The 25812-nt window shown below is 42.8% G+C and overlaps 1 protein-coding gene across 2 annotated transcripts in view; it reads right to left on the bottom strand.

Moving 5' to 3' along the window:
- ADAMTSL1 (ADAMTS like 1) overlaps positions 1-25812 on the bottom strand; it is a 301635-nt gene that overhangs the window by 51517 nt on the left and 224306 nt on the right. For both annotated transcript variants that reach the window (XM_066614676.1, XM_066614678.1), the window contains exons 16-19: positions 16741-16951; positions 12904-13083; positions 9719-9872; positions 5876-7016 (exon numbers count right to left, since the gene is read on the bottom strand). In XM_066614676.1, the coding sequence (XP_066470773.1) occupies positions 5876-7016; positions 9719-9872; positions 12904-13083; positions 16741-16951 (1686 nt within the window). The remainder of the gene's footprint in view (positions 1-5875; positions 7017-9718; positions 9873-12903; positions 13084-16740; positions 16952-25812) is intronic.

The following is a 25812-nucleotide window of genomic DNA, read 5'->3' as shown; positions in this document are numbered from 1 at the left end:
TTGGTTGACTGTTTTCCTGATTATCTGAATTCTCTTTCTCTCACTCATGTAATTCTGTGAAATTGCAAACCTGTGTAAACAATGCTTCTGTTTATTCTAACTCACAGGTCATTTGGATAAACTAGGCCATTCAGGTGACAAGTAGACAAATGATCCGGAGATCTAGCTGACTGATGCAAGGAATCTAGTGGCAGGGCCAGGCAGGGCCTTGAATGTGTTTTCAGGGGCCAAGTTCAGGATGAATTTTCCTACATAAGAGCTGGACAGCATCTAAGGAAGCAGCTGGAAAAAGAATAATGATGCCTGATTTTGTGTATCTCATTACTAAAACATTTTTGGGTGGCAATCCTATTCAGTGAGTCTCAAACTTTTTAGCACAGGATCCACTTTTTAGAATGACAAACAGTCCGGGACTCACCGGAAGTGATGTGATTAACCTGGAATGATGTCATGGCCAGATGTGAGTGATATGATCAACCAGGAAAATTTTTAAGACCCATGTGACAAAATCAAATCAATCAGTTAAGTAATTAAGCAAATTAAAAGTTTACAATAAGTATAAGTTTAAAATTTGTTTAGAATACCGAAGAACCATCCTAACTTCCCAAGCAGTTGCTGATCTGTTTAAAAACAATTCCTCGAACATCCCAAGGGCTGCAATTCTATCCACACTTACTCGGGAGTTAGCCCCATTTACTATCTTTGTTAAAAGCATATACATACTATCCTGTTAAAAGTTCTGCTCCGTTACATTTCCCCAACTTCAGTCACATACCATGGTAGCATCAAGTCTAATACATTAAAAATAAAATACACATTGAAATGAATGGAGACCCATCTGAAATTGGCTCAGGACCCACCTGGTGGGTCATGACCCACAGTTTGAGAAAAACCACTATACACATAATCCTGAGAGTAACCCCCATTGGACATAATGAAACTTACTTCTGAATAGACATGCATAGAATTGCACTGTTAATTGACCTTTTGGCCAGCATTTTCCAACATTTTCCCTCCCCCAGCAGAAGGGATCAGACGTGAAGATGAGAGGCTGCTTAGATACAATCTCTCTGTGTTTCATGTTATTCTGTCATCTGACTGTTCCAGAAATGTAAAAATGTGTGTGCATCTTTGGACCTTTCCTGGCTATTTCCACCTCTTAAAGTGTAAGCTGGAAAATGCAATAGAGGAACAGGGCCTCGGGCTACATCCTCAACAGCTGGGAACGATCTATCCCCTGTTAACTGGACTAAATCATTATTAAAAATGCTTGTCACATTTTTTTTTTAGACAGCCTAGATTTTAGACGGTATTATCAGTTCCAGCAACATCTCTTGTTTTAATTCTAAAAAATCTGTCAGTGGCATTTCCAAAACAGACAGTTTTAGAGTGTGTGTGTGTGTGTGTGTGCGTGTGTGTGTCTGTCTGTCTGTCTGTCTGTCAATACAGTATAATATTCCCCCCACTCCAAGGCTGCACAGAGTAAGAGAGCACATAACGAATTCAGTGAATGAACTCTTCAGGAGTTTGTAGCAGAATGTCTGAGGTCAGGCCTTTGAAACAGCGGGTGGAACCTGAATACAGATTTTGCACCAGTCCTATGTACAGGCTTGTCATGGGCCACAGACCCTGCACATTTATGGATCCTCTGGTACAGAGACTTTGGTACATTCATGTGTAGGCCTGCTAGGTCTGGCCAAAGCACTTCCAAGTTTGTTGTGCTCTTGGATCACCAGAGGCCTCGGTGCAGCTCTGAGCTATTAAAAGACTTAAGCTTAATATCATGGCATTCATTGCCCACCTCTAATATTAGAATCTGCCTTCATTTATTCTTAGGTAAATTAATGACAAAACCAAAAGGCAAGTTTGTTTCTCTCACAAGAAAACTGCAGCAGCTGTTTTACATAAGTCCTCTCGCCAGGATGGTGATAAAAAAAGAAACTGGGGAATTGATGGGGGAGTTGACAAAAGAGGATGAGAAAGCTGGAATGAGAGAGCCCATCCAAGTGCAATCAAAGTGTAGTCATTTACCATGAGCTGATGTGATTTTTGTTTTTCCCTTGAATGAAAACTGCTGCTTCACGAACCACAAAGTTAAGGATATTTGATCTTACTCACAGCACCATGGGTGGGAGAACACTAAAACAAACCAGATTAAGGCCACCCATCAAATACTTTTTTGGAGGTGGGGAGGAAAGCAACAGAGGGAGGGCTGTGCTCCACCACCAGCTATGTTAACCTTCACATCGCTCAGGAAAATGTACAAGACTAAAATGATTCTCAATTTATTCATAACCTCAACAAAAACAAGCAGAAAGTGCTGTCACTTTTTCAGTATGGGTCATCTTCAAGATTACCAGTAATCTCTTGCAAATCTCTGTATAGGGATAAGACAGTGCAAAATATGCAAAAAACAACCTCTCTGTATGTGGATAGGCAGCTGTTGGTTCAATGTGTTCATACAAATGAAACAGAATGATCATGGACCAGACTTGGAAACGGATGTCCAAATTTGTTAGGACCATTTCACACAATACAATTTTCAAGTACGTATCTAAGATTTTACCCCTGGGGGCTGGGGGATAAGAATAGGCCCTCAGTTTGGCTGTACTTGTCGTAAGAGGCGACTAAACAGCCACCGGGTAGATGGGACTTGTTAGCCTGGGAAGGCAGCTCATCTGAGAGAAGGAAAACTCCGATCCCAAACCTCCACTGCCTTGTGACTACATCGTTATGGAAAAGGTTTCAGGAGTCAACCTCGAGGCAAAATCCGGAGCTGGAGTCCCTGAGGCAGTTCATGGCTGAACACAGTCACGTTCTGGCAACTCCTGCGATGCCGCTGGAACCAACTGTATTGGCTTCTGCCTTTCCATTGGACCATTTCAGCGACGTGGAGAGGGGGAATTTGCTGCATGGGTAACAGTCCATCCTCCATATCTACCTTACCCAGGCTTTGCGCACTGGAGAGGACACTCTGTTCCAGAACCACCATTCAGAGCGCGATACCATGGTCTTCCAAGTCTGAAGGATGCCAACATGATCTAAGATTTTTATGAGGACATCTGAAAATGCAAAGCCTGTATGCATATAGGGACCTATGACTAACTAGAGCTTCTTGTTGAGTGTACTCTTAGAGATAAATCCAGGAATGTCCCTCTGTAATACGTGGAATGGCACTGTGGATGCTAAAAGGTGGGATTTCCTTTAAATTAAGATGTTTCTCATCTCTGCTCCTCTCAATTTTTATCTGATGAACAGGTTTTGCATGTTACTATGAGTTCAAAAACCACTTGAACAAGAAGCAGGAGTGGAACTAAAGAAATATTTGTTTATTCCATTTTTGTCTTGTTCTTTATTCAAGGAGCTTCGGACAGCATACATATTTGTCTCCCTCCTTGTTTTAGCCCTGCAACAACCTTGTAAGGTAGGCTAGGCTGAGAGACAGTGACCAACCTCTGTCTGGATAAGATCTATAAGCAAAAGGCTATTTGCTCTCTAATGCAGTGTTTCTCAAACTGTGGGTTGGGACCCACTAGGTGGGTCGCAAACAAATTTCAGGTGGGTCCCCATTCATTTCAATGTGCATTTTATTTTTAATATATTAGACTTGATGCTGCCATGGTATGTGACCACATTTAGGGAAATGTGACAGATCAGTACTTTTAACAGGCTATTATGTATATGCTTTTAACAATGATATTCAATGGGGCTTACTCCTGAGTAAGGGTGGCTAGGATTGCAGCCTTTGGGATGCTTGGGGAATTTTTTAAAAACAGATCAGCAACTACTTGGGAAGGTTAGCAGGGTTCTTTATTTTAAAGAAATTAAAAACTTTTAAGTTAATTGATTTGATCTGATTTCATACACACAATACAGTAGTTTCAAACAGAATAAAAAATTACTTTATGGGCACTTTCCCAACAGGATGTAACCACTGGCAATACAAATCTGTGTATGCAACTTTCTGCAGCCAGAGAGATATTTTTACAGGACTATGTCCAACTAAATATATACCATAGGCCTAGTCTTGATTAAGACGGCATGTGCTTTCCATAACAAATGCATTCTTGTTCTCACATCAGAAAAAAAATACATTTTCATTTTAAAAATTTATTCTAGTGCTAAAGATTTAATGTTCTATCTGCCAGGAAAAAATAATTAAAGAAATGCTGTTTAAAAACAAATGACATTGCTAATGCTAGTCAATTACAGAAATCACTGCACTTGGACATCTTTCAACCATGGAGAAGGGAAGGCAGCAAGCAAACTAATTGTATACTGAAACCACAGTGAAGAACTACACCTTGGATAAATAAAAAGCTGCTAGATGTTCTACAGAAACAGCCATTTAAAATTAATTTTAGCCCAGAGAGTTGACTCTTGTGTGCCTTCTCATTTCCTAGACTGACCCCAGTGACCGGACTCGGATGTTTAACCTCAGGCCCATAACTTACACAGAGGAAACTTGTACTGGCAGCAGATTCTTGGACTGCTGCCTTCAAAGTACGTCAACCAATCCAGATGCCTCCAAGCACATCAGCACTCTTAAGGTGCTCCCTCATAAACCGTGCAATCACAGTATAAGACACAGCTGGCTGCATAGTGAAAGAATAGTGCTGTACAGAAACAGTGAAATAGCAGCAGCAGAGCTACTGACAGTGCTTTCCTTTTTCTAACAGTTCTACACTATTTCCAAGCTGCCCTGTATTGAGTTAGATTACAGGTTAATTCAGCTCTGCTTGTCAGTAGCTCTTCATTATTCTTTAAGTGGCAGTCAACCTCTTTTGGCATGTCACAAGTCAAGCCCAAAGTGAAAGACATACCACTCTTAACAGTGGACTCCCTTAGGGCCCAATCCTATCCAGCTTTCCAGCACTGATGCAGCAGTGCCAATGGGGTGTGTGCTGCATCTTGTGGTAGTGTGGGGAATCATGGAGGCCTTCTGAAGGTAAGAGAATATTTGGTCCCTTATCTTGAGGCTTCATCACAGTTGCATTGGTGCTGTAAAGTTGGATAGGGATTGAGCCCTTAATCACTAGGCTTCAATGACCTTTCTAATGAACTAAAGGAGCTACATCAGAGGCATAAAGTAAAATTATTACTAGTATTGATAATCAGCTCCACTGCCTGTGACCATAGGATTTAACACCAGAAAGAGTATAACCTAGATGGCATTTGATGGTATATAAGAGCCCCACACATACAATGAAAGAGCTTTTACATGCACACAACTTTTCCTTCCAGGAGCATCTCCCAAAATTCAGAAGTCATTTTTTGGAGGTAGGGATGACAATGACAGCTACTGAACAGCTGCAGTAGGAATGCGGAGCCTAAAAGCCCTGGTGTATGCATGATGGCACTTTTAGGTACTGTATCTTTTAAACATACAGGTACTGTATTTTTTAAACCCTGCTGTGGTTTCATGCTGTTTCAGGCCCCCACAACATTTGGGATTTCTCCAAAGATGAGAGTTTCAGCAATATTCTAATTCTGTTGCAACATTTCTAGTCAAAAAGTAACTTAGATCCAACTCAAATCCACACCATGGCTGCCCAAAAGAGTTTCAGCAACAAACAAGGAGAAAATCAAAAAATAAACCCTAAAAAAGAAAATGTATAAAAGCTCATGGTCTCTAACACTACTTTGAGTAGTGAGGATAGATTTAATATAGTTTGGCAAAGTATACTTCTTTACTTGGCAGACCAATGAGGGAACAGTTTCTCTGTGCTGGCACCTCTAACATTAGCCAACCGCTGAGTCCATCCGCAGTTAGATTCCCATAGAGTCTAACTTAAGTATTAAACTATTATTTAAATTGCAAGCCACTGTGGGAGACTGACCAGGCTTAAAAACAGGATAAAAACAGTTTTGTTACCTCTCACTGTACTCCACAGCCTCTCCATTTTTTGCCCAGTTAATGGCAGGCTTTGGGTTTCCAACAGCCTCGCAGTGAAGAAGTATACTCAGGGTACCACTGGCTAAAACGACGGTATGTCCAAGATGGGTGACAACTTCAGATGCTGAAAGCTGCTGTGCTGCAGATATCTTCTTGAGGATGGCAGGTTTTCTATGAGGCCCACGTGAGCCATTTATTAATTCCAGTGATGTAGACAAGTGTGCTTCTGCTGAAGATGTTCTCAAGGAGCTAGTGAACTCAGAAAAATGTTTGCTAAATGGAAACTCAACTGAAGCAGAGCTGACACTACTTCCTCGGGTTTTGAAAAGGGATTCCTGATGCTCCAAATGGCTTTTGAAAATTTCATGGGCCAGCTGTGAGATAAGCTGCTTGCTATAGACATCCTTAAGTTCCTCAGGCTGCTGAGACAAATTTCTTAGGATGCCATCCAAATGGTCCCGACTGGCAACCATGGTGAAAGGAAGGTTATAATCTTGGCCTTGATCTTCCTCAGAAGAGATGTTTCTCTCTGTTGAGTCCTGAACGTCCAATGGCTCTGTGCTGTCACGAGGCCAGCCTCTATACTCCAAAAGTCTCGAGATGATATCATCATACTGGCTGCTAGTATCAGTAAGGAGTCCGCGTTTCTCAGTCTTACTTCCATTGAAGAGAATTCCATTCAGGTGTTTCTCCTGGGCATGCATGGCTTCATTCAAACTGGACTTTCTTGTGGCTTCTTCTTCCTTCATTCCAGCTGACATGGTAGCAATACGTTTGTTGTGGCCTCCTATTAGTTTAATCACAAAATGTTCCTTAGCTGGCCCTGCTGTGCAAGTATACATCCCAGTATCTGAGGGCTTCAACCTATGGATTTTCATATATCCATATGGTGCAATAGTGACATGAACAGAGCTGATGAGCCGTTTGCCATCTTTCTCCCACGTGATCATTGGTTTCCGAAACCTTCTTACAGGACATCGAAGGATGACAGAGGTTTTGGGAAGCAGATAGGCATACCCACCAACAACAAAGTGTAGTTTTTTCTGCTTCCTTGTTTGAATAAAAACTTTCCTTTGAGCCATTATAAGAGGAGGTTGCTTGTGAGCTGGTCTCTGATGCCCTGAAATATAATGAGTAATCAATCATATCAGCAATCAGCTTTGCATTTTTAACCTAACTAACACTGGAACTACAAGTCAAACATGGATCAGGCTCTCATCCGATAATGTGTTGCAAAACATGCTGTAATATGCTATCATCCTTACACAATGCATGTCCTGCTTCAACTGTACGATATTAGCTGTTGGTACAGCTATTGGTGGCAGATGTACAATGTTACATCCTGGCTAAAGTGATACTGCACAACACACACACATTCACACACAGAGTGAGTGAGTGAGAGAGAGAGAGAGAGAGAGAGAGAGAGAGAGAGAGAGAGAGAGAGAGAGAGAGAGAGAGAGAGAGAGGTGAAACAGGGATACTGATTACAGCAGCATTCCCATGTTGGCTGTTGCATGTAGCTTCAACTTCATAAACAAATTAAGAAGCTTATTTTGGGCTCTAGCTGTTGTTTTCCTATTATGATTTACAACAAGTAGCCAGCTGCCAGTTACTGAGACCCAAGTTAACCCCCTCATAAGAAATAATGAGGAGAGATTGAGCAAAACAAATAAAATTCTGCAGGGGTTAAAAAGCAGAAGCCAGGGTTCATACTGACAGAGTTCCTGTAAAGTCTTAAATGAAGGAGGCAGTCTAATGAACATAAGGAAGGTAAAAAACAGAAAGGGAACTTCCTTTGTTAAATGTTGATCATTTCAGCCTTGTGAAACTATGTGAGGCCCCACTGCTGAGAGCAGCAAGAAGAAGCAAAAGTGTTACAGCCTCCAGGGTGTAATATGAAGCAGAACAAATCTACTTAGAGTAGGTTGAAAACCCCATTGTGGATAATATTCAACTTCATTAGTTATGTGGGTCCCTACAGTTTAGATCTCTGTGCCAGACAACCGAAAGGAATACAAGGACTGCGTCATGGATTTTGAAAACAATGTTAAATTTTGTACTCAGAACTCGGATCCCAACTACAAAATACACATGCACTGAATCATTTATGCATCTGTGTCTCAGTCATTGTCTCTTGTCTGTAATATACATGTTAGCAGGGGCCCAATCCCCTTTTTGCTCATTGCACATGTACATTTTGCAATCAGAAGTCACAACTGATACACAAGCATGCTGCTTTTGCATTATATGAGAGGCGCACAATTTTGCAAATAATAAACTCAGTTGTTGCTATTTTTTTTAAAAAGGAATGGGTTAATGAAAGCTTGTTGTTCTTTCATTGGAAAAAAAAAGGCAAATTTCTCTGAGGCAAAATTGAACAAATGCTACCATGACAAGCAGTCCAATCATGAAGCCAGCGGCTCCTCCAGGTGCAGTGACGCCAAAACAGCACTGCATCCAGCGGCACTGCTGAGGTTATTTTACCAGCGCAGAATTGAGAGACTCTGTGTTGAATCTTCTCGCCCAACACAGAGTTCAGGATATGGTGAGCATCAATCCCCTGATCCGATCCCCTGCCAGGTTTCTCCCCCCACCCCGCCCCTGTTCCTCCCTTCCCCCACCCCCAGAGACCACACAGCTACCCAGTGGTTGTACTTAACCATGGCAGCGGCACATCTTCTTCCTGCCAGCACTGGGTCTGGCACGCAACTGATGCAGGCCCAGCACCAGAGCTCCCTGCTCATGAGGTGCCATAAATGTGTTCACCAAGTGTCTTTTTACAGCACCAAGTGCTGGCACTGGGCCAGTTTAGGATTGGGCTTAAATTTAAGGATCTGAAACACTCCAAACCACCCCAGTGGCATATGAAGGAAGCAGGATTCTGTACTTGTATCCCAGGCTGGACTTGGGAACAGATGGCCCTAGCCAGAAAATTGGCAGTAGATTTGCCACATCAGTTGTGGGGGGGGGGGGGGACAGAGACTAGATTTATTCTCCTGCTACTTTCTCCCCTAGAATAGTTTGTGCTACCTATTTGGAACCCTAAGTCCAACCATGCAGAGGCGTATGACCCCACAGCACAAGGTAGCTCATGCCGTGGGTGCAAACTGGAGAGTGGACACAAGAGGATGCGCTCCACTTACTTCCCCACTTGAGAAGCAATTGAAGAGCATGCGCCCTCAGCAGCCAGTTGGCTGAAATTGCCTGGCCAGCTATCAAGCGAGCACGAATGCACAAGCGGCTTCCCAACTGGGAAAGCCACTGGAGCAAAGCACTCTCTCGGCAGCCAGCGGGGAAATCGCCCACCCGGCTATGGAGCAAGCGTGAGCGCTCCAATGTGCATGTGCCCTACTGACATCATGATGCTGCACGGCGTCATGATGTCACGGCATTGCCCTGGGCACCAAAAGCCCCCGGTACGCCTCTGCATCCATGTTTATAGTTGTGTTACCAGATGATTGGGTAACTTTATGTCACTCATGAGACTTCGCATCTATGTGTGAAATGTGAACATTGATTTGGATTTGTTATCAAGGCTTTCTTTTTCCATTGTGTTTCACTACCAGGTATATAAGACATACCAGCAAATAACTGAGGCATCAGTGGAGCTCAGGAGTTCTAGTTTGGGAAAGTTTACAATTAGGACCTAAAGAGGACAAATAATTTACAATGTTGATCATGCTCAACTTCACTGAAGCGCTTTGCACCTGATGCTCCACTGTGGTAAACTGTCACTAGTGCTACACAACCTGCTCTTTGGTCTCAACGTCACACAAAACCCTCACATTTCCTGCCCACCTTCGTTGTTTTTCAGATACTCACTTGGACAGGTCACTAGCGCACACGCTCTGACCAATGACGAGAATGGCAAAGGTGGGCACAGCGATGAATTAATGATGCCAGAAAGTCCAGTGTTCAGCATTTTCCTGCAAATAGCATTTCGTGTCTGGGTTCCCTCACCACAACTCACAGAACACTAGGAACCAGACAGCAGCTCGTTAGGAAGAACATGAATTAAAAGACAACAGAGGCCAGAAAGGATCAAATGCAATTATGGACATATACCGTAATGTTCTCCTATGACCAGTGCCTTTAACATGTCGGGGTGTTTCACACTGTAAGCCACCCCTTTATAGCTTAAGATATGTTGAATACAAGTCCTATCCTTATGAAAGAGGGGACTCCCACCAGCCTAGGATAAAAATAAAAGGGTCTATCTCCAGTGGCATAGGTCATCTGACACCTGGGGCCCATAAATTTTTCTCACCCCATACAATTAATTATTTAATTATTAATTAATTATATTAATTATTAACTAATTAAATAATTCACATTTTTATACCACCCTTCCTCTAAGGCACTCAGGGTGGTGTACATGGTTCCTCCCCTTATTTTGTTCTTACAACAACCCTGTGAGGTAGGTGAGACTGAGAGCTAGTAATAGTCATGACATGGAATGAATAATACTAATGGCCAGAAAATAAATGCAGTGAATAATTCCCCACAAGCAATGGATGGAATTCTGCATCAAATTGTTTATAACATGATGGTATTATTCCTAAAAGTCACGATTTCCAGAATGTTGGTCACTAGGGTGCCAACCCCCCTGCTACCTGCTAGGTAGACCAGGGCTCCCAGTTGGCCTCCATGGATTTGCTATGTGGGTAGACTGGGGCTCCCAGTCTGACTGCTATGTCGGATGCCCCACCCAGTGGGCGCTCCCTTTTCTCTTGACTTTGCTCCCCATTCCAGCAGGTACCCTTAAATTTACATACAAGTTAAAGGTGTTTGGGTTCATAGAGTCGGACATACCATTTATCATCATTATAATATGAAATCTGTAATACTCGGAATGGCACATTTGCATAGGATATTTTTCAGGGACTATAATCAGTGCATCCAATCCTGCAAGCCAGTCATGAAACACCACCTTCTCTTCTGGGGTTCAGCTCCCTATATTTCCAATTTTGCATTTGACAGCAACACAGATCTCTCCTCTGTGAATATGCCCAGAAAATGATCCTGCCTTCATATCACATTTAAAACAGACTCAAAACAAAGGTGTAGCTAATCAGTTACAAACACTTCCAAACAGGATCGTTTAGCCAGATTTCTGCTTCTTCAACAAGCCCATAGCACAATCCTAATTCCTTCAACAAGCCCATTAGGGCACCATCCAGCACTGACATAAGGGCAGTGCAGCTCCAAGGTAAGGGAACAAACATTCCCTTCCTTTCAGGAGGCCTCCGAGTGACACCCAACTGCAGGATGCAGCACATGTCCCATTGGCGCCGCTATACCAGTGCTGGAAAGCACTGACATAAGGGGTTAGGATTGCACCCTTTATGTGGAAAGTCTGCTTTGGAAACTTAATGTGGAAAACCACAGGTCTCCTATGCCTTTAATGGGGACATTCTATGACAGCAGCTGTTCTTTTTGCACCATGGACCAGCTAATGTAATTAAGGGTCCAATCCTATTCAACCTTACAGAACCAGTGATGCTGTAATATAGCCCCAAGGTAAAGGAACACATGTTCACATATCTTGAGGAGGCCTCAGTGACTGCCCCTCCACTGCAATATGCAGTGCATGTCCCATTGGTACAATTGCACCAGTGCTGGAAAATTGAATAGGATTGGACCTCCAGTTCAAGGTAGGAAAGGCTGGGTTTCTCATCATGTCAAAAAGAACAGAGAAGCACTTTAAGAGCTGCCCTCCTTTCTTTCTCCCCTCCCCGGTAAATGTGGAAAGCTTTGCAGCCTAAGAGAACCCAATCCTTGGCATGTCTACCCCCCCTTTCACCATGAAACATCCTTTTTCCCCATTCACCCCCATTTTTGGGAGATGCTTAACATCCAAGGTGAGAGTGAACTGAATAGGAAGGTTTGCTCATGCTTTGACTTTTCAGCTGGTTCTAATATGTTTAAGTATGTGTCTTAATAGCTCTAGCTGGCTAATTGAAGTTCTTGCCAAGGGGGGTGGGAACAGACTGCTGTCTGAGAGACATCCAACCGTATGCATGTCTACTCAGAAGTCAGTCCCCTGAAGTGGGGCTTCCTCCCTGGAAAGTGGGGAGAGGGGAAAGCTTCAGAGCCCAGCAGGCCAAGAAGCAAAGCCCCCCCCGATCTGCATATGCCCGCCCCACAAATAAATCAGTGAAATTTTCAGCCCTCCCCAGTGCCCACCTTACCTGCTCAAGCCTCAGTTTTATTCTTTTTTTGGGGGGGGTGCTACCTTCTGGAGCATCTGTTGAGCTCCACTTTCATGAGATCGGGACTAGGCTGCTAGCCTTGCACTCCCCTGTGCCCAACTTGACCAGGAACCAAGGCACGCTTGCTTACTCATGAGTAAACACGACTGCGTGGCTTACTTTACTTTCCATAGGGCTCCATACGTTTGCCTGCTTGGAAAGAGGGACCTCCTTCTTGGGTGTTTTTTGGGGGGCTGTGTTCATCGGATCGGGACCATTCTGGTGTCCTTGGATTCCTCTCAGCCTGTCCTTTCCGATGCACTAAGGCACGTCTGCCTACTCACAAATAAACACCATGCGCAAGGGGGAGGCTAGAGATGCCATGCGCGTTTGGCCAGCCCCGAGCGCACTTGCCTGAGCATGGGGCAGGAGGACTCCCAGCGAGCGGAGGCATCTGGCCTCAACCCAGGACACCCCCGGGGGCTGGAACCTAGAGTGGACGCCCCTGCCGACCCTCGCTAGTGATGCCTCTGTCTATCTCCTTTCTCTATGTTCTAGATCAGGGATGTCAAACAGAAAACAGGAAGTGGGTTCGCCCCCTTTTTTCAACATTTTGAAGCTTTAGGGAGGGCTGCAGAGGGGGTCACAGACTCCCCAGGCACTCTGCATAGTCATAGTGACCCTCAGGTAAGTGAAAAGTCCCCTTCCTGTCCATAAGCAGCACAATTATAATGATGGAATTGCTACCCTCTCCATGCAAAGACTTACAGGGTTCCCAAAGTCCAAGTAGGCTTCATTTGTACTGTTACCCCATACCTGTGTCCAGTCTGAGAGAAGCCACTCAGGGGGACAGTCCTCATTTCTGCAGGCTTGTTGGGAGGCTGGCTTCAAAGTAGAGCAGAATGTGTCAGGAAGCTCCAGAAAACTTCCATCAGCCATACGCTGCTTACAGAGAACTTCTCGCTTCTGAGTTCCACCCCCGCAGGTCTGAGAACACTAAAGAACAAGAGTAGTAGCAGAGCCTTAAGAGTTGGAAGCCAGTCTCAGCAACAGATCACACAGTTAGGGCACAATCCTAATCAGGTCTACTCAGAAGCAAGTCCTATTTTGTTCAGTGGGGCTTACTCTCAGGAAAGTGTGGTCAGGAGTGCAGCCTTAGACTACTAATATCTAACTGAAGTGAGCAACTTGCATGCAGGAAGTCAGCCATTAGTCACAGGCTACTTGCGGCAAGAGTAGAAAGCAAACAAACTGTTCAATAGGAGCTGTTACTTGGCTCTCTCTGTGCACTGAAAACCTTCCTCCGAACAAGTTTGATTTAACTTCATTGTCCAATCTCCCATTTTCACATGATGAGATTTCTAGATTAGTATTTTTAATACACAGGAAAGCTGCCCTAGGGGCTCCAATATGCAGCTGAGCTAAACAGTTGGTTTATAAGGTTAATATAATAAACGATTAAGGAACCACACAGCCTTTTATATTTACTACTCCTTGTGACTGCTCTGTGCACTGCTTTCCAAAATAAAGGATGAAGGGTTATCTGAGTCAGTGCAAATACGGAAGATTAATTTCCAAAGCATTTTGCCCTTCTCCCTTGTTAACATAAATGTCCTCCCACACATACATCTTCCACCCATGTAGGCCAGGGACTGTATTATGAGCTTCTGAAGAAATGTACTTGACCCCATGTGGCCACTCAGGCCTGCCTATTTTCTGCAGACATGCATCTCAAGATCCATGTAAAAGTAAATTGAGATGAATATATTTGCATTTGTGAGCTAGTTAGCATGTATTTTTTCACCACTTGATGGCCACAGCACTGAGAGTAACTTACATGTATATGAACAAACCATTACAGAGAAAAAATGTTCATGTCATGAAATAACATATGTTCACGAAAACAGGGCTTTTCCATAGATTCAATCATCAAAAGATGAGAAATAGAAGTAACATACTGTATATGAATGCATGAACCATCCATATCTTATGCTGCCAATATATAAAATGGGAAAGATACAGAAGCCAGTCAATGAAAGTAGGAGTAGCAGTAGTAATACCAGTATATCACCTTTCTTTTGTCATCAGATTTCTCCTCTAACTTTAATTCAAGGTGGTTTACACAAGTAGGCTCCAATCTTGTACACCAGCGGTTCTCAAACGTTTTAACACTTAGACCCACTTTTTAGAACGAAAACTATCCAGAAGTGATATCATGGACAGAAGTGACATCATCAAGCAAAAATGCTTAACAAGCCCATATGACAAAATCAAATCAATTAAGAAAATTAAAAGTTTATAATAAGTTAAAAATATTTAAAATAAAGAAGAACCCTCCTAACCCTCCAAAATCTACTTTTAAAAAATTCTCCAAAGGCTGCAATCCTATCAACACTTACCTGGGACGAAGGTCCATTGACCATCACTGTTAAAAAGCATATACACTGTGGCCTGTAAAAAGTATTGATCTGTAACATTTCCCCAAATGCAGTCACATACCATGGTAGCATCAAGTCTAACATATTAAAAATAAAATGCACATTTAAATGAATGGGACCCACCTTAAATTGGCTCATGACCCACCTAGAGGGTCCTGACACACAGTGTGAGAAACAATATTCTACACCAGTGGTTCTCAAACTTTGAGGGAGCTTTACTCCCTCAGTAAGTTCTTGCAGAGGAGGAGCTAGGGCAGCAATGCAATCCCTAGGATCGCGCTGCTGAGGGGGTGCTTGCGACTTTATGAAGACAGGGCTGCAGCAAGTTGCAGGAGGTACAGGGAGCCCTGCGCAGACCTCCCCCAAGGCTTGGAACGTTTGGAGAAAGAGGGCGCAAAGCGCCCCTGCAAAACAGAAGTGCTTTGTGCCCACTTTCTCTGAACATTCCAAGCCTCAGGAAGCACTGCAGGGAGCTGCACAGGGCTCCCCGCACCTCCTGCAGCCCTGTCTTCATAAGCACCCCCTTGCCCCCCCATATATCCTGGGGATCGCTTCCCTGCCTCTCCCCTTAAAGGGACGGGGGAACCTTTACACGAACTGGTGGGTTGTGACCTTTCTTGTTGGCTTCCTTCAGTCTCGGAAGACTATGGTATTGCGCTCTGAATGGTGGTTCTGGAACAGAGTGTCTTCTCCAGTGCGCCAAGCCTGGGTAAAGTAGATATGGAGGATAGACTGTTTCCCATGCAGCAAATCCCCCCTCTCCACGTTGCTGAAATGGTCCAATGGAAAGGCAGAAGCCAATACGGTTGGTTCCAGCGGCGTTGCAGGAGTTGCCAGAACGTGACTGCGTTCAGCCATGAACTGCCTCAGGGACTCCGGCTCCGGATTTTGCCTCAAAGTTGACTCCTGAAGCCTTGGGTTCACAGCCTAGGGTCACAGCCTAGGGTTGTGACCTACCAGTTTGAGAACCACTGTTCTACACACTTGCCTGGGAGGAGATCCCATTGAACCCACTGAACTGCTTCTGCTGAGCGTACAAGCACATAGTTGTACTGTGAGAACACAACAGAAGAAAACTGCAACCAGGAGAAGTGGGGCTAAAACATATTTTTTAAAAGTATGATTTACTTTATTGGCAATACCCTACTGAGTAAGACAGATGAAATGCACTGCTTATGTAGCTTTAAAACCAAAGATCAGATTCTGAAAGTAAGAAGACAATTCTCTCTACTTGGCAGAACAGTACAGACATTTGGTTTCCCAAGTAGCTGTGCCCACAACAAGAGAAAGTTACCGTCTGAGAAATGATTGCTTTCTGTATTGGTTTCTTTGAACAGATAGTTTTGGCTTCCTTTGGTGGGTGATGATAGTTAGCTAATTCAAACACAGAAATGAGAAAACACCATGATTTCCAACACTTTTAGGGGTCATGTTGGCTCCTAAAGCATACAAATGTGCTTCAGCAGCCCGTTCTATAAAGATAGTGGCAGAACCAATGGGGGGGGGGGAAATGAAGAACTTTAAAAAAATGTTCAGGTTATATCAGGCCATGGAACTTTAAGGCATGTTATGAAAAAGCCACAGTTTGACCTATAAAAGGCCTCTTCCCTTCAGTAATAAAACAAAGATAAAGAAAGATTTATTAATGTGACCCATTTTAGCCGCTGTTTGTGAAAGAGATGTTTATGGGGGCTTATAAAAATGGATTCTGATACAGTACCTACTTGTTTCAGGGTGAGAAACAGACAAGGAGAAGAAGAAATATGAACTACTGAAAACAAGGTAAACATCCCAAGGATAGAGCATTTTAAAAATAATTCCTGAATTTATAAGGGTGTATTTTTAATCATTCACAACGTTAAACATGCTGATGGCTATCAGGAGTTCTTCTGCCAAGAACATTAAAGCTTTAGAACAAAGCTAATTCAGGCCATCTTTCTTCACAAGAATTCAAAACTTTAGAGAAGAACACTGCTAGTGCTTGTGGTTAAAAGATTGTGTTTATTTGAATTAAAAAATACCAGTAGAAGCAGATTTATGATGAACTCCCTGGGTGAAGTTTACCCCGCATCAGTGAGGAAGCCAAGGAAGAGATATGGGCAGCTCAAAATCAGAGCATAAAGGTGAGGGATTGCCTCAGGCTTGAACTGTGTTTAGGATTTGTAGCTGCTGCATGGATTTTTGCCCTTGGGGAATGGGAATTAAAGCACTTTACCTGTTGCCATTCTGCAAAGTACCAGGATGGGGGGCAGTCAAAACGATTGCAGGCTTGCACCACAGCAGGCTTGGGTTTGTGACACAGCTCATCGGCCAAAAACACCGTCTCATTCATCTCTCTTGAGAGGAGGTGAGAACAGAAGACTTCACGGGTCTGCAGGCCCACACCGCAAGTGAGACTGCAAGAGCTCCACTTCCCTATCTCCCACCTGAAGGAAAACCAATAAGAGAAAACTTCTGAACTGAAATAACAATTCTCCACTATTATGTCAATGCATCTGTTTCACCGTTTTGTTGTGTGTTTAAGACAAAATATTTGAAACATGAAGAAGAGCCCAGCAAAACACTTATAAAAGAGAGAAAACATTTCAAGGTGATAATCTCAATCCACTCTACGAGTTTTAACTAAGAACATGTAGAATCTCCCTGGGAAAAGTTATTTGTCTTATAAAAACTTGCTTGGCTTTCCTTGAAAATTCTGAGGAGGAAACCCTGACATTTGCTTTGAAATTCACTGCTTTGAATTTCAGGACCTACTCCACCTTTAAACATTGCCACTAAATGCCAGTCCCAAACAATGTGGATCAGAGTGCTTCTTTGGGAAGCAACAACAACATAGTTCTGCTTCTGGAGTAACACAAAGCAAAACCTCCTTAACATGTGAATTCTAGAACTTTGATTTAAATTGCCCTTTCACTCATAAACCCATTCATGGGGAAGAGCCCTTAGAATATGGCTTTAAATTGGTGGCTCCCAAACCTTTTAGCACTGCGACCCACTTTTTAAAATGACACTATGGGAACCCACCTATATTTACCAGACTTTTAAAAAAGGGGATCCATAAAAAAGTAATATTTTATTTTATAAGTAATAATAACCAGAAAAAAGACCCTCAAACATTTATCTCCCTATATTGACACATGCTTGCAAACTGCAGGAGCTGAGCTCTTTGCAGGGTAATTAGCAGCTACAGTATCTGATTTTTGAATAGCCTCAAGACTTGAGGCAATTAGTTACCTGATCTTTCCATCACCTTTTGGCAACCCACCAAAAATCTGGTCACAAACCACCAGTGGGTGCTGACCCACAGTTTGGGAACCACTGCTTTAAACCAGGGGTGACAAACAGCAGGCCAAACAACATTTGTGATGCCTGCTGAGGGCCAGAAGTGATGTAATTAAACAGGAAGTGATGTTATTAAGCAGGTCATCAGAAATAAGCACTCTTTTCTCAATTATCATGCTGTTTCAGCTGTGGCTCCTCAGCACAGCTCAGCACCTGAAAACAGGTGCTGGGAGAGCCTAAGGGCTGGATAAAGAAGTTCTGTGGGCCACATCCGACCTAAGGGTGTTGACACCCCTGCTTTAGCCTATCTGAATTTCCATTCACAATGGACCATAAAGAAGGCAAGTTGCCTCTTAGGTCTTTAGTCCTATAGAGCTACCAAACTCAAAATCAGCACCCTGAAACATACCAGAAATGCAGTATGGAGCTATACAGGTGCTGGAGCACTGCTATAATAAGCATTCCCCTGGCAATGTCATATAACAAAGATAGTAGTGGTGGATAAAATTCAGCCACTGTTCTCCATAGAGGAATTCTCTCCTTGATTCTGGAATCATATCTCAGATTCCAATGGGGATAGATTGCCTGGAGTATATGGAGAGGCAAAAGTTGTTGGGGAATGGGGAGCACTTGAGTGATTTGCCTCTCTTCTCTGGAAGTGAGAAAGCAACTGGCTTGGTGCATATAGATACTTCCTGAACAATGATTTAAAGCAGGAATCTCCAAACCCCGGCCCGGGGGCCAGATGTGGCCCACAGCAAGTCTCTTTCTGGCCTGCGGCCAACCTCTTGTCCCCTGAAAGCCTCTGGCCCACAGAACTGAACATGACCAGAACTGGGCTCTAATTGTGTCTGGAGGGTGCTCTGAGGGCCAGAGAGGCTGAATGAATGAGCCCATTCATTCATTTATTCACTCATCTAAGTTCCATCTCTAATTTATTTATTTAAATTTTATATTTAAATTTTTTTCCAGCCCTCCACACCATGCCAGATATTTGATGCGGCCCTCTGGCCAAAAAGTTTGGAGACCCCTGATTTAAAGTAGCTAAAAGCCCACCACAGTTAAGTATACAGTATTTGAGTAAGATTAGGGGACAGAGTGTCAGTGTATATATACAGTTCTCCAGTAGAGTCCACTCGCATATGGTAATACTGCACTTATCCCTCCATAAATGCAGTGTACTTCAGATTGGCTGACTCCTTGATTTATGCCACTCATCTATTGTATCAGGCAAAATGAACTTGTATCAATTTATCCACTGACAGTACATAAGCCCTGCTGGATCAGGCCAAGGGCCCATCTAGTCCAGCTTCCGGTGTCTCACAGTTGCCCACCAGATTTCTCAAGGAGCACTCAAGACAAGAAGATACTCATATCCTGCTACCACTCTCTTGCATCTGGCAATCCTATGCACAGTTACTTTTGTGTAAGCTCCACGGAGCTCAATTACATTTACTTTTGAGTAAATACAATACTTGCGGGCTTTTTCTCCTTCTGTTGTTTTTCCACAGAACCACCTCCTGTGGGTTCTTTTTCTTTGCTGCACACTGCCTCTTTCTCACCTGTTCTTACAAATATGCCACTTTCTCCCCATATGGCTCCTTTTTGTGCCTCCAGAAGAAGCAAGTGTGAGAATGGCTCAGCCAGAAGCAGAAAGACAAGAGACAAGGCACATATCAGAACATCCTGGAGAGGCAGGCCTATAAACTCTCTCCAACTCTCCCACAGGACCTTCTCTACTGACCTTAGTCAGGCTATTCTGAAGCCAAAAGATTTTATGATTGCTGCTGCCACTGCACTTCTATGGCATAAGACTTGAGTTCCCTTAATGAATGAGCCGTGAAGAAAATCTCCATGAAGCTGTCAATCAGCTACCGTCTGTGCTTGGCACACCTCAGATGGAGCGCTATCTGGCGCGCTTGGTGGTAAAATGGTAGGCCTTTGTCTCTTCTTTGGAGGTCTATTTTGATGCAGAGCTTATTATATCTTTTTGCCAAAGTCTTTTTTTAAAAAGTTCCTTCCCAGTTTGGGAGACTTTCCAGTTGCCTCCAGCAACTCACTATTTGTCCACAGAATCAATGCTCAGCATTTATGTTGACATTGCACAACTTAGCATGTTACAGGAAAGAACACATCCTTTATTTCGCTTCTTTAAAAAAAAGAAAAAAGGCTGGCAAGCATTTCTATATTCTATTTTTCAACCGGGGGGGTAGGGTGGGGAACAGGCACTTTCAAAACTGAGATTTTACTGATACATATTGAAAGGATAGAGGGAAAGTAGCTGGGATGGGCTGCTATGCAGCTGCCCAATTTAATTAGAAGGTAGCAGACTCTGCTATGGAAGGGATCATTTAGTTTACTTCCATAATCAATTACACATATGAATTCAGATCTACAGGAACAAGCCCTTGGGACCACAATGGTTGTGTTCAACTGAAACTGGATCTCAAGGAAGAGTCACACTATTGCTTCTGCACTATATACTTAGTTGCTTTTATGTGTGAGTTGGCCTCGCAAACTTAGCATGCTTGGGAACCATTTCTAAGACTAGGATGCAAGTGATGCAAAGCGACTAAAGGAGGAGTCTCATGGAAGGAAAAACAGCTGGATCTGGTGACTTGACTCCACCTTTAGCAAGCTTAGTAGTTAACAGTACTTTACATAAAGAGAATGAAATATTAGTCTTTTTGTGGTTGAAAGACTAGCTTAACATTCTTGGCTCTACCTCTTCTTTAATATTGTCATTTGAAAACCACAAAAGAACGATTGCTGGATTTGGGGCTAAGGCGGTCTCTTTGTTACCCAAAGTAGTAACAAGAACAGCAGCAGAACTGTAGTTCCTTGCCATTGTTTTCTGCAGAACTTTGGCACAGAGATGAATCAAACCTCTAGGAGGCACTGGCTCTCCCCCCCCCCCCACTCATTTACCCCCAAAGGCAACTGTTGAAAGAAGTAACTTCATCTCCAGACCTGCCACATAAATGCTGGAAAGCGATTATATTTTTTAAACACAAGCAGTCATCTAAAAAGATTTCAGTAACCATATCATGTAAGACACAGGAGCAGAAATGTTAACCCACCCCTTTATCTTGCACTCATGCACTCTGCTGAGAAACAGAAACATTCTCAAGTTTTTGCCATAAAGTGGAAATAAAATGGGGAACTATATGAGGCACATAGTACCTGTAGTACCATAGTACCACAAGGCACCTGCTTCCTTCTCTGTTTCTCAGAGCCTCTTGTGAGGTTTGACTTGTGTCCACGTCCTATAGCAAGGCTTGGGAGACTCTGAGAAGCCAGAAGAAGGAAGCCCTGGGAGACATGCTGTAAACCAGCAACTGATGTAGCAACCAGTCCGTGGACCGCACTGTTTCAGGCCAGTCCACAGCCAGTACAGTTCTTTTAGAGACTGGAGGAAAAGAGTACACCAAGCTAAGTGCAGGAATCTTTTTATTAAAGTGCACAAAACAAGATAGGCAGACTTACATATTTTGTGGAATGGTGCAGGGGTATGGAGAAGGTCGAGGGTCGTGACAGTATTGGGCTAGAATAGGGAGGTTATATTGGGGGCGCAGGGTGCTAATTGGCCCGGACGTATCAATCATCCGCCAATGAGGGGGACTCCCAGGCTGTTGCCGAAGGCCACAGCTGGCAATAATCAGCCAGGAAGATGCCTCCTCATGGCAGAGATAGCATGAGATGGGCCTGGCCTTTCAGTTTTTGCTTGGGCCCAAGTTCTCATTGTGGAGGGCAGGTACTGGCCTCAGCTGTTACACGCACTTTGAGTAGTACTGCTCTAGATATTATGAAGAAGCGATAGCGAGCTTCTGTTTTCTCATGGCTATCATCAGGTCAGTTCCATCCTAAGCATTCCTGCAGCGAACACATTTATTTTGCAGATGGATCCTTTACATAGAATTGTATACATACACACATACATACGTACGTATTTATACCACCTTTCTCTGTTTTTACACAGCATTCAAGGTGATTTTCATGGGCAGGCTAAGCTAAACCACCATTTTTTAATGGAGTTTTTACAATACGTTCTTTGGAAAAGATTCACAGAACCCTCAGTTCACCAGATGTTCCCTTCATGGTGCGGTTAACTCTTCTGACTGTATGCCACCACCCTTTAGGAGACAAACTGAAGGCAATCAAGCAAGGACAGGTCCTCAAGGCTGTTCTCTGTTCTTTGCTGGTTGATCTTCTTACACACTCTCCTGCTCTATCACTGTGGCTTATCAACTCAGCAGTGACTACATTCTGCCACAATGGGTAACAACAGCTTGTTGGCCTGACATTCTGTCTCCCATTCAGAACGAGATGACGGTTGTTCCTACATAGCTCTTCAGGCAGTACAGCAGCTCAACCATCAGACCACATATTATGCAAGAAACAAAACAAACTCGTGTATTTTGATTACTTACAGCAATAAATGGTGGAAAGCCTATGACAAAAGTAAACAACTGACATTCAGCATCCTCACAAGAATAGTCCTTTTCAGAAACTCTGATCCTTCTGTGTGCATATAGGCCTGCAAGGCCTCACTGCTTTTTAATTTTTTTAAGTACTGGCAATATATTGTGATATCCATAGGACCATCACTCCTAGCTTCTGTTGAGAGTGAATGCAGATTGATTTATGGTATTTCAATGACATTGTTTCAATAGCCATTCATAAATAAGCTTGCATCTGGAATTTCAAGTTTAAAGGTGGTGATCTAGACATGCAAAAATGAAGAGAAATTATTTTTGGGGAAAAAACTGAAAATGAAGGCAGTATGTGCCGGAAACATCAGTAATTATAAATGAATAAAAAGGAAACAGTGATATATGGCATGATGGATGTTATGAAGCATGAGAAATTGTAATTTCCAGAAGAATCACTCCAAGAAAAATCACCCATTGTGGAAACCCAGGTGTTGGATTGTTCTTAGAACTAGGCAAATAATCTATAATAAATCATCTAGTTGAAAATCTCATTTTTTTCCTTATTCGCCAATTGTCCATGAAGAACTATGATGAAAACACATGGTTTCAAAAAATGTGTTCATTTACTTGGGATAAGACCAAAAGAAAAATACTGAAGCATAGGTTTAATTTTTAGCAAGAAACTTCCCTCATTAAAAACACTCTTCACTCACAAATTTGAGTGTCATCTCCAGTAGGTTTTGCATCAGTAATCAGATTCTTCATCTACAACAAGATAAAATGCAAAAATGCACACCTATAGAATATCACCAGGTTTAACTCCTAGACCAGGGGTGTCAAACTCATTTCAAGCAGAGGGCCGAAGAGCATTCATCACGCCTGCTGAGGGTCAGAGGTGATGTCATTAGGCAGGAAGTGATGTCATTAAACAGGTCATAACCAAAAATAATAGCAAATAATAATATTTGCTGGTAATAATTTGCTGGTAATAATAGCAGCTGATAGCCTTAGGGCTGGATAAAAGCTTCCATGGGCCACATTCAGTCCCCAGGCCTTATGTTTGACACCCCTGTCCTAGACCAGTGATTTTCAACCTTTTTCGTCTCATGGCACACTGACAAGGTACTAAAATTGTCAAGGCACACCCATCAGTTTTTTGACAATTGACTAGGCACACCAGGCTGCTGGTGGAGAGCTCACAACCTCATTGGCCCTATTAACAAATGACCCTCCCCCAAATGCTCGTGGCACACCTGCAAACCATTCACAGCACACCAGTGTGCCATGGCACAGTGGTTGAAAATGGCTGTCCTAGACTGTTAATGACTCAATCCTATTCCCTCCCCTACTAGTGTAACCAGTGTTTTGCAGGCAAAGGCTGCATTACAGCAAGTACAAAGCAGCACCCACTGGTTTGTACTGCACACTTGCTAGTGGAGAGATCACAGTGGCCTCCCATGCAACAGTGGAAACATGAAGATCTGCTGGAGTAGGTAAGGTTGTGTAGCGGGTTGAATGGAAGTGGAGAGGGGGTTGAATGGGGTGGAAGCTGGATGGGTGATGACAGGGGAAGCGAGAAGGGCAGATCAGGTCCATTGGGGGGTGGGATCAGTGGTGAATGCCAAATCCTAACCCCCTTTCCAAGCCTGATTCACCTTCACAGGTCAATGTGGACCTGCACCAGTGATATTGTTGGCACAGGTCTGAGTTGACCCATAGTGACTGCTGGGTCTTATCCCAGAGCAAGAGGATAAATGTTCTCTTAACTTGAGGAGACCTCCAGCAGACGAAATTCCCCTGTGAGACACAGTGGTAGCCACACCGGAGCCACTGCATTGCTGTGCAAGGATTTAGGTAGGGTTGGGCTGTAAGAATATCAGGTTATTCATTTATTAATTACACCAAAAAGTAGGCTTTGTGACCAATGGAAGAATTCTGAAAATACATTCTGAAAATAAATTCTGAGATACAGGCTCAGCTCTATAAAGTATGACAAATATGGTCTGCTGACTCCAAATCTATTTCCAATTAGATTTTATTCTCACAGAAGTGTACTTTTTATCATATCTTTCTATAGCTTGATAGCATGATTTGCAGGCTAATGGTTGGCCAGATGACCTGACAACAGTCCCTACTCCTGTGCCCTCTAAGCCTGCCCACAAATACTGTCAATAGTGTATTTACATGAAATAAGACAGTGCTGATATATACATCCCAAGTGCTCTAGTAGAGGCTTTCTTTCCACAGTCCACATTAATACTTTGAACCCTTGCCAGAATCCAAGGACACTTTAAACATGCCCAATGTCCTGGGTGTGTCCTATCACCCTTTTCCTTTAAATGAGTTATTTCAACTCCATTCCACAATGCAAATGGGTTTTGCTACTCTCTTCAGTTTCAAAAGAGATTTGGCGATGTGGCACAAGGGAGGTTGGTGTTTGGGAAACATCTCCAAAGCTGTTTTTGGCTATACAGAACCAAATGTGCCATAATTTGGATCCAGGCCATTGACTGTAATTCTGCACCTAGATACATATGCCCATTGAAATTAATGTGTTTAGGCTTCAGAAAGTCATTGACATGAAACAGGAACAGTAGTTTCCAAACAGGGAGATTATCTATAGATTTGAACATAAAATTTGCTATTTCTATACAGAAAAACAGGAAAGGGAAAGGAAATTTATAAGATTCTAAAGTTCTACCTCTCCATTATAATCTACTGTAAAGATAATATAAGATAGATACTAGGTAAAGATAGATACTATAAAGATTCTAAAGTTCTACCTCTCCATTATAATCTACTGTACATAGTAAATAGTTTCACAAGCAAAATATTTTATGGAAACTCATAACTTCTAAGCTTTTTTGAATTGATACATTTTGCCAATGGCTGCTGGCATGGAGTTTCAGTTTGTCTTTGTTGATTACTTTATAAATAACTTAATTTTTTTCCAAATTTGGTAACAGTTTCATAATTCTCAGTCATTTCCCTTCCCTCAAAAATACTCATATTGTCTGAGTTATTCAAAGGGAGTTCTATGAATAGAAATGTTTGAGTAACCTTTTAAGACAGAGTTCAATAAAAATGTGCTTTGTTTTAAAAAGAGAAGAAAATTAAAGGAGGTAAAAGTGAATAATTAAATCACTAGGCTTAGAATTTTGAGAGTTTGGATTATATGCTTGGAATTGCTTTCCAGTGCCTGTGAACACCATAAACTCTGCATGGCCCGCCAAATGGTCATCTCCTACAAAATGTTTAAACATTTAAAGTTCAAAGTGTAGATTTGTAAGTACTCCAAATAAGTAACTACAAGATGTACAATGTAGCTGGTCACTACCCCTCCTTTACAATGAAAACAAACTGATGAGTTCTTTCAAGTCTGTATCTCTCCGGTCCAATAGGTTCTCTCCCCTTCCTAACGGGGCCTGTCAGCTGGTAAAGTTAAAGGCTGGATAGGAGCATCTGATAGCTCTTTTGCTGAATCCAGAATTGTTAACACATGATGTAACATATGATCAGCCCTTCAGGTCTTTTAAAAGTTAAATATAGCAGCTATAGGGGATCCTGATCTC

Source organism: Tiliqua scincoides, chromosome 2, assembly GCF_035046505.1.
Source record: "Tiliqua scincoides isolate rTilSci1 chromosome 2, rTilSci1.hap2, whole genome shotgun sequence".
In the NCBI taxonomy this organism is placed as follows: Eukaryota; Metazoa; Chordata; class Lepidosauria; order Squamata; family Scincidae; genus Tiliqua; species Tiliqua scincoides.
This window is presented reverse-complemented; position numbering and strand designations above follow the sequence as displayed.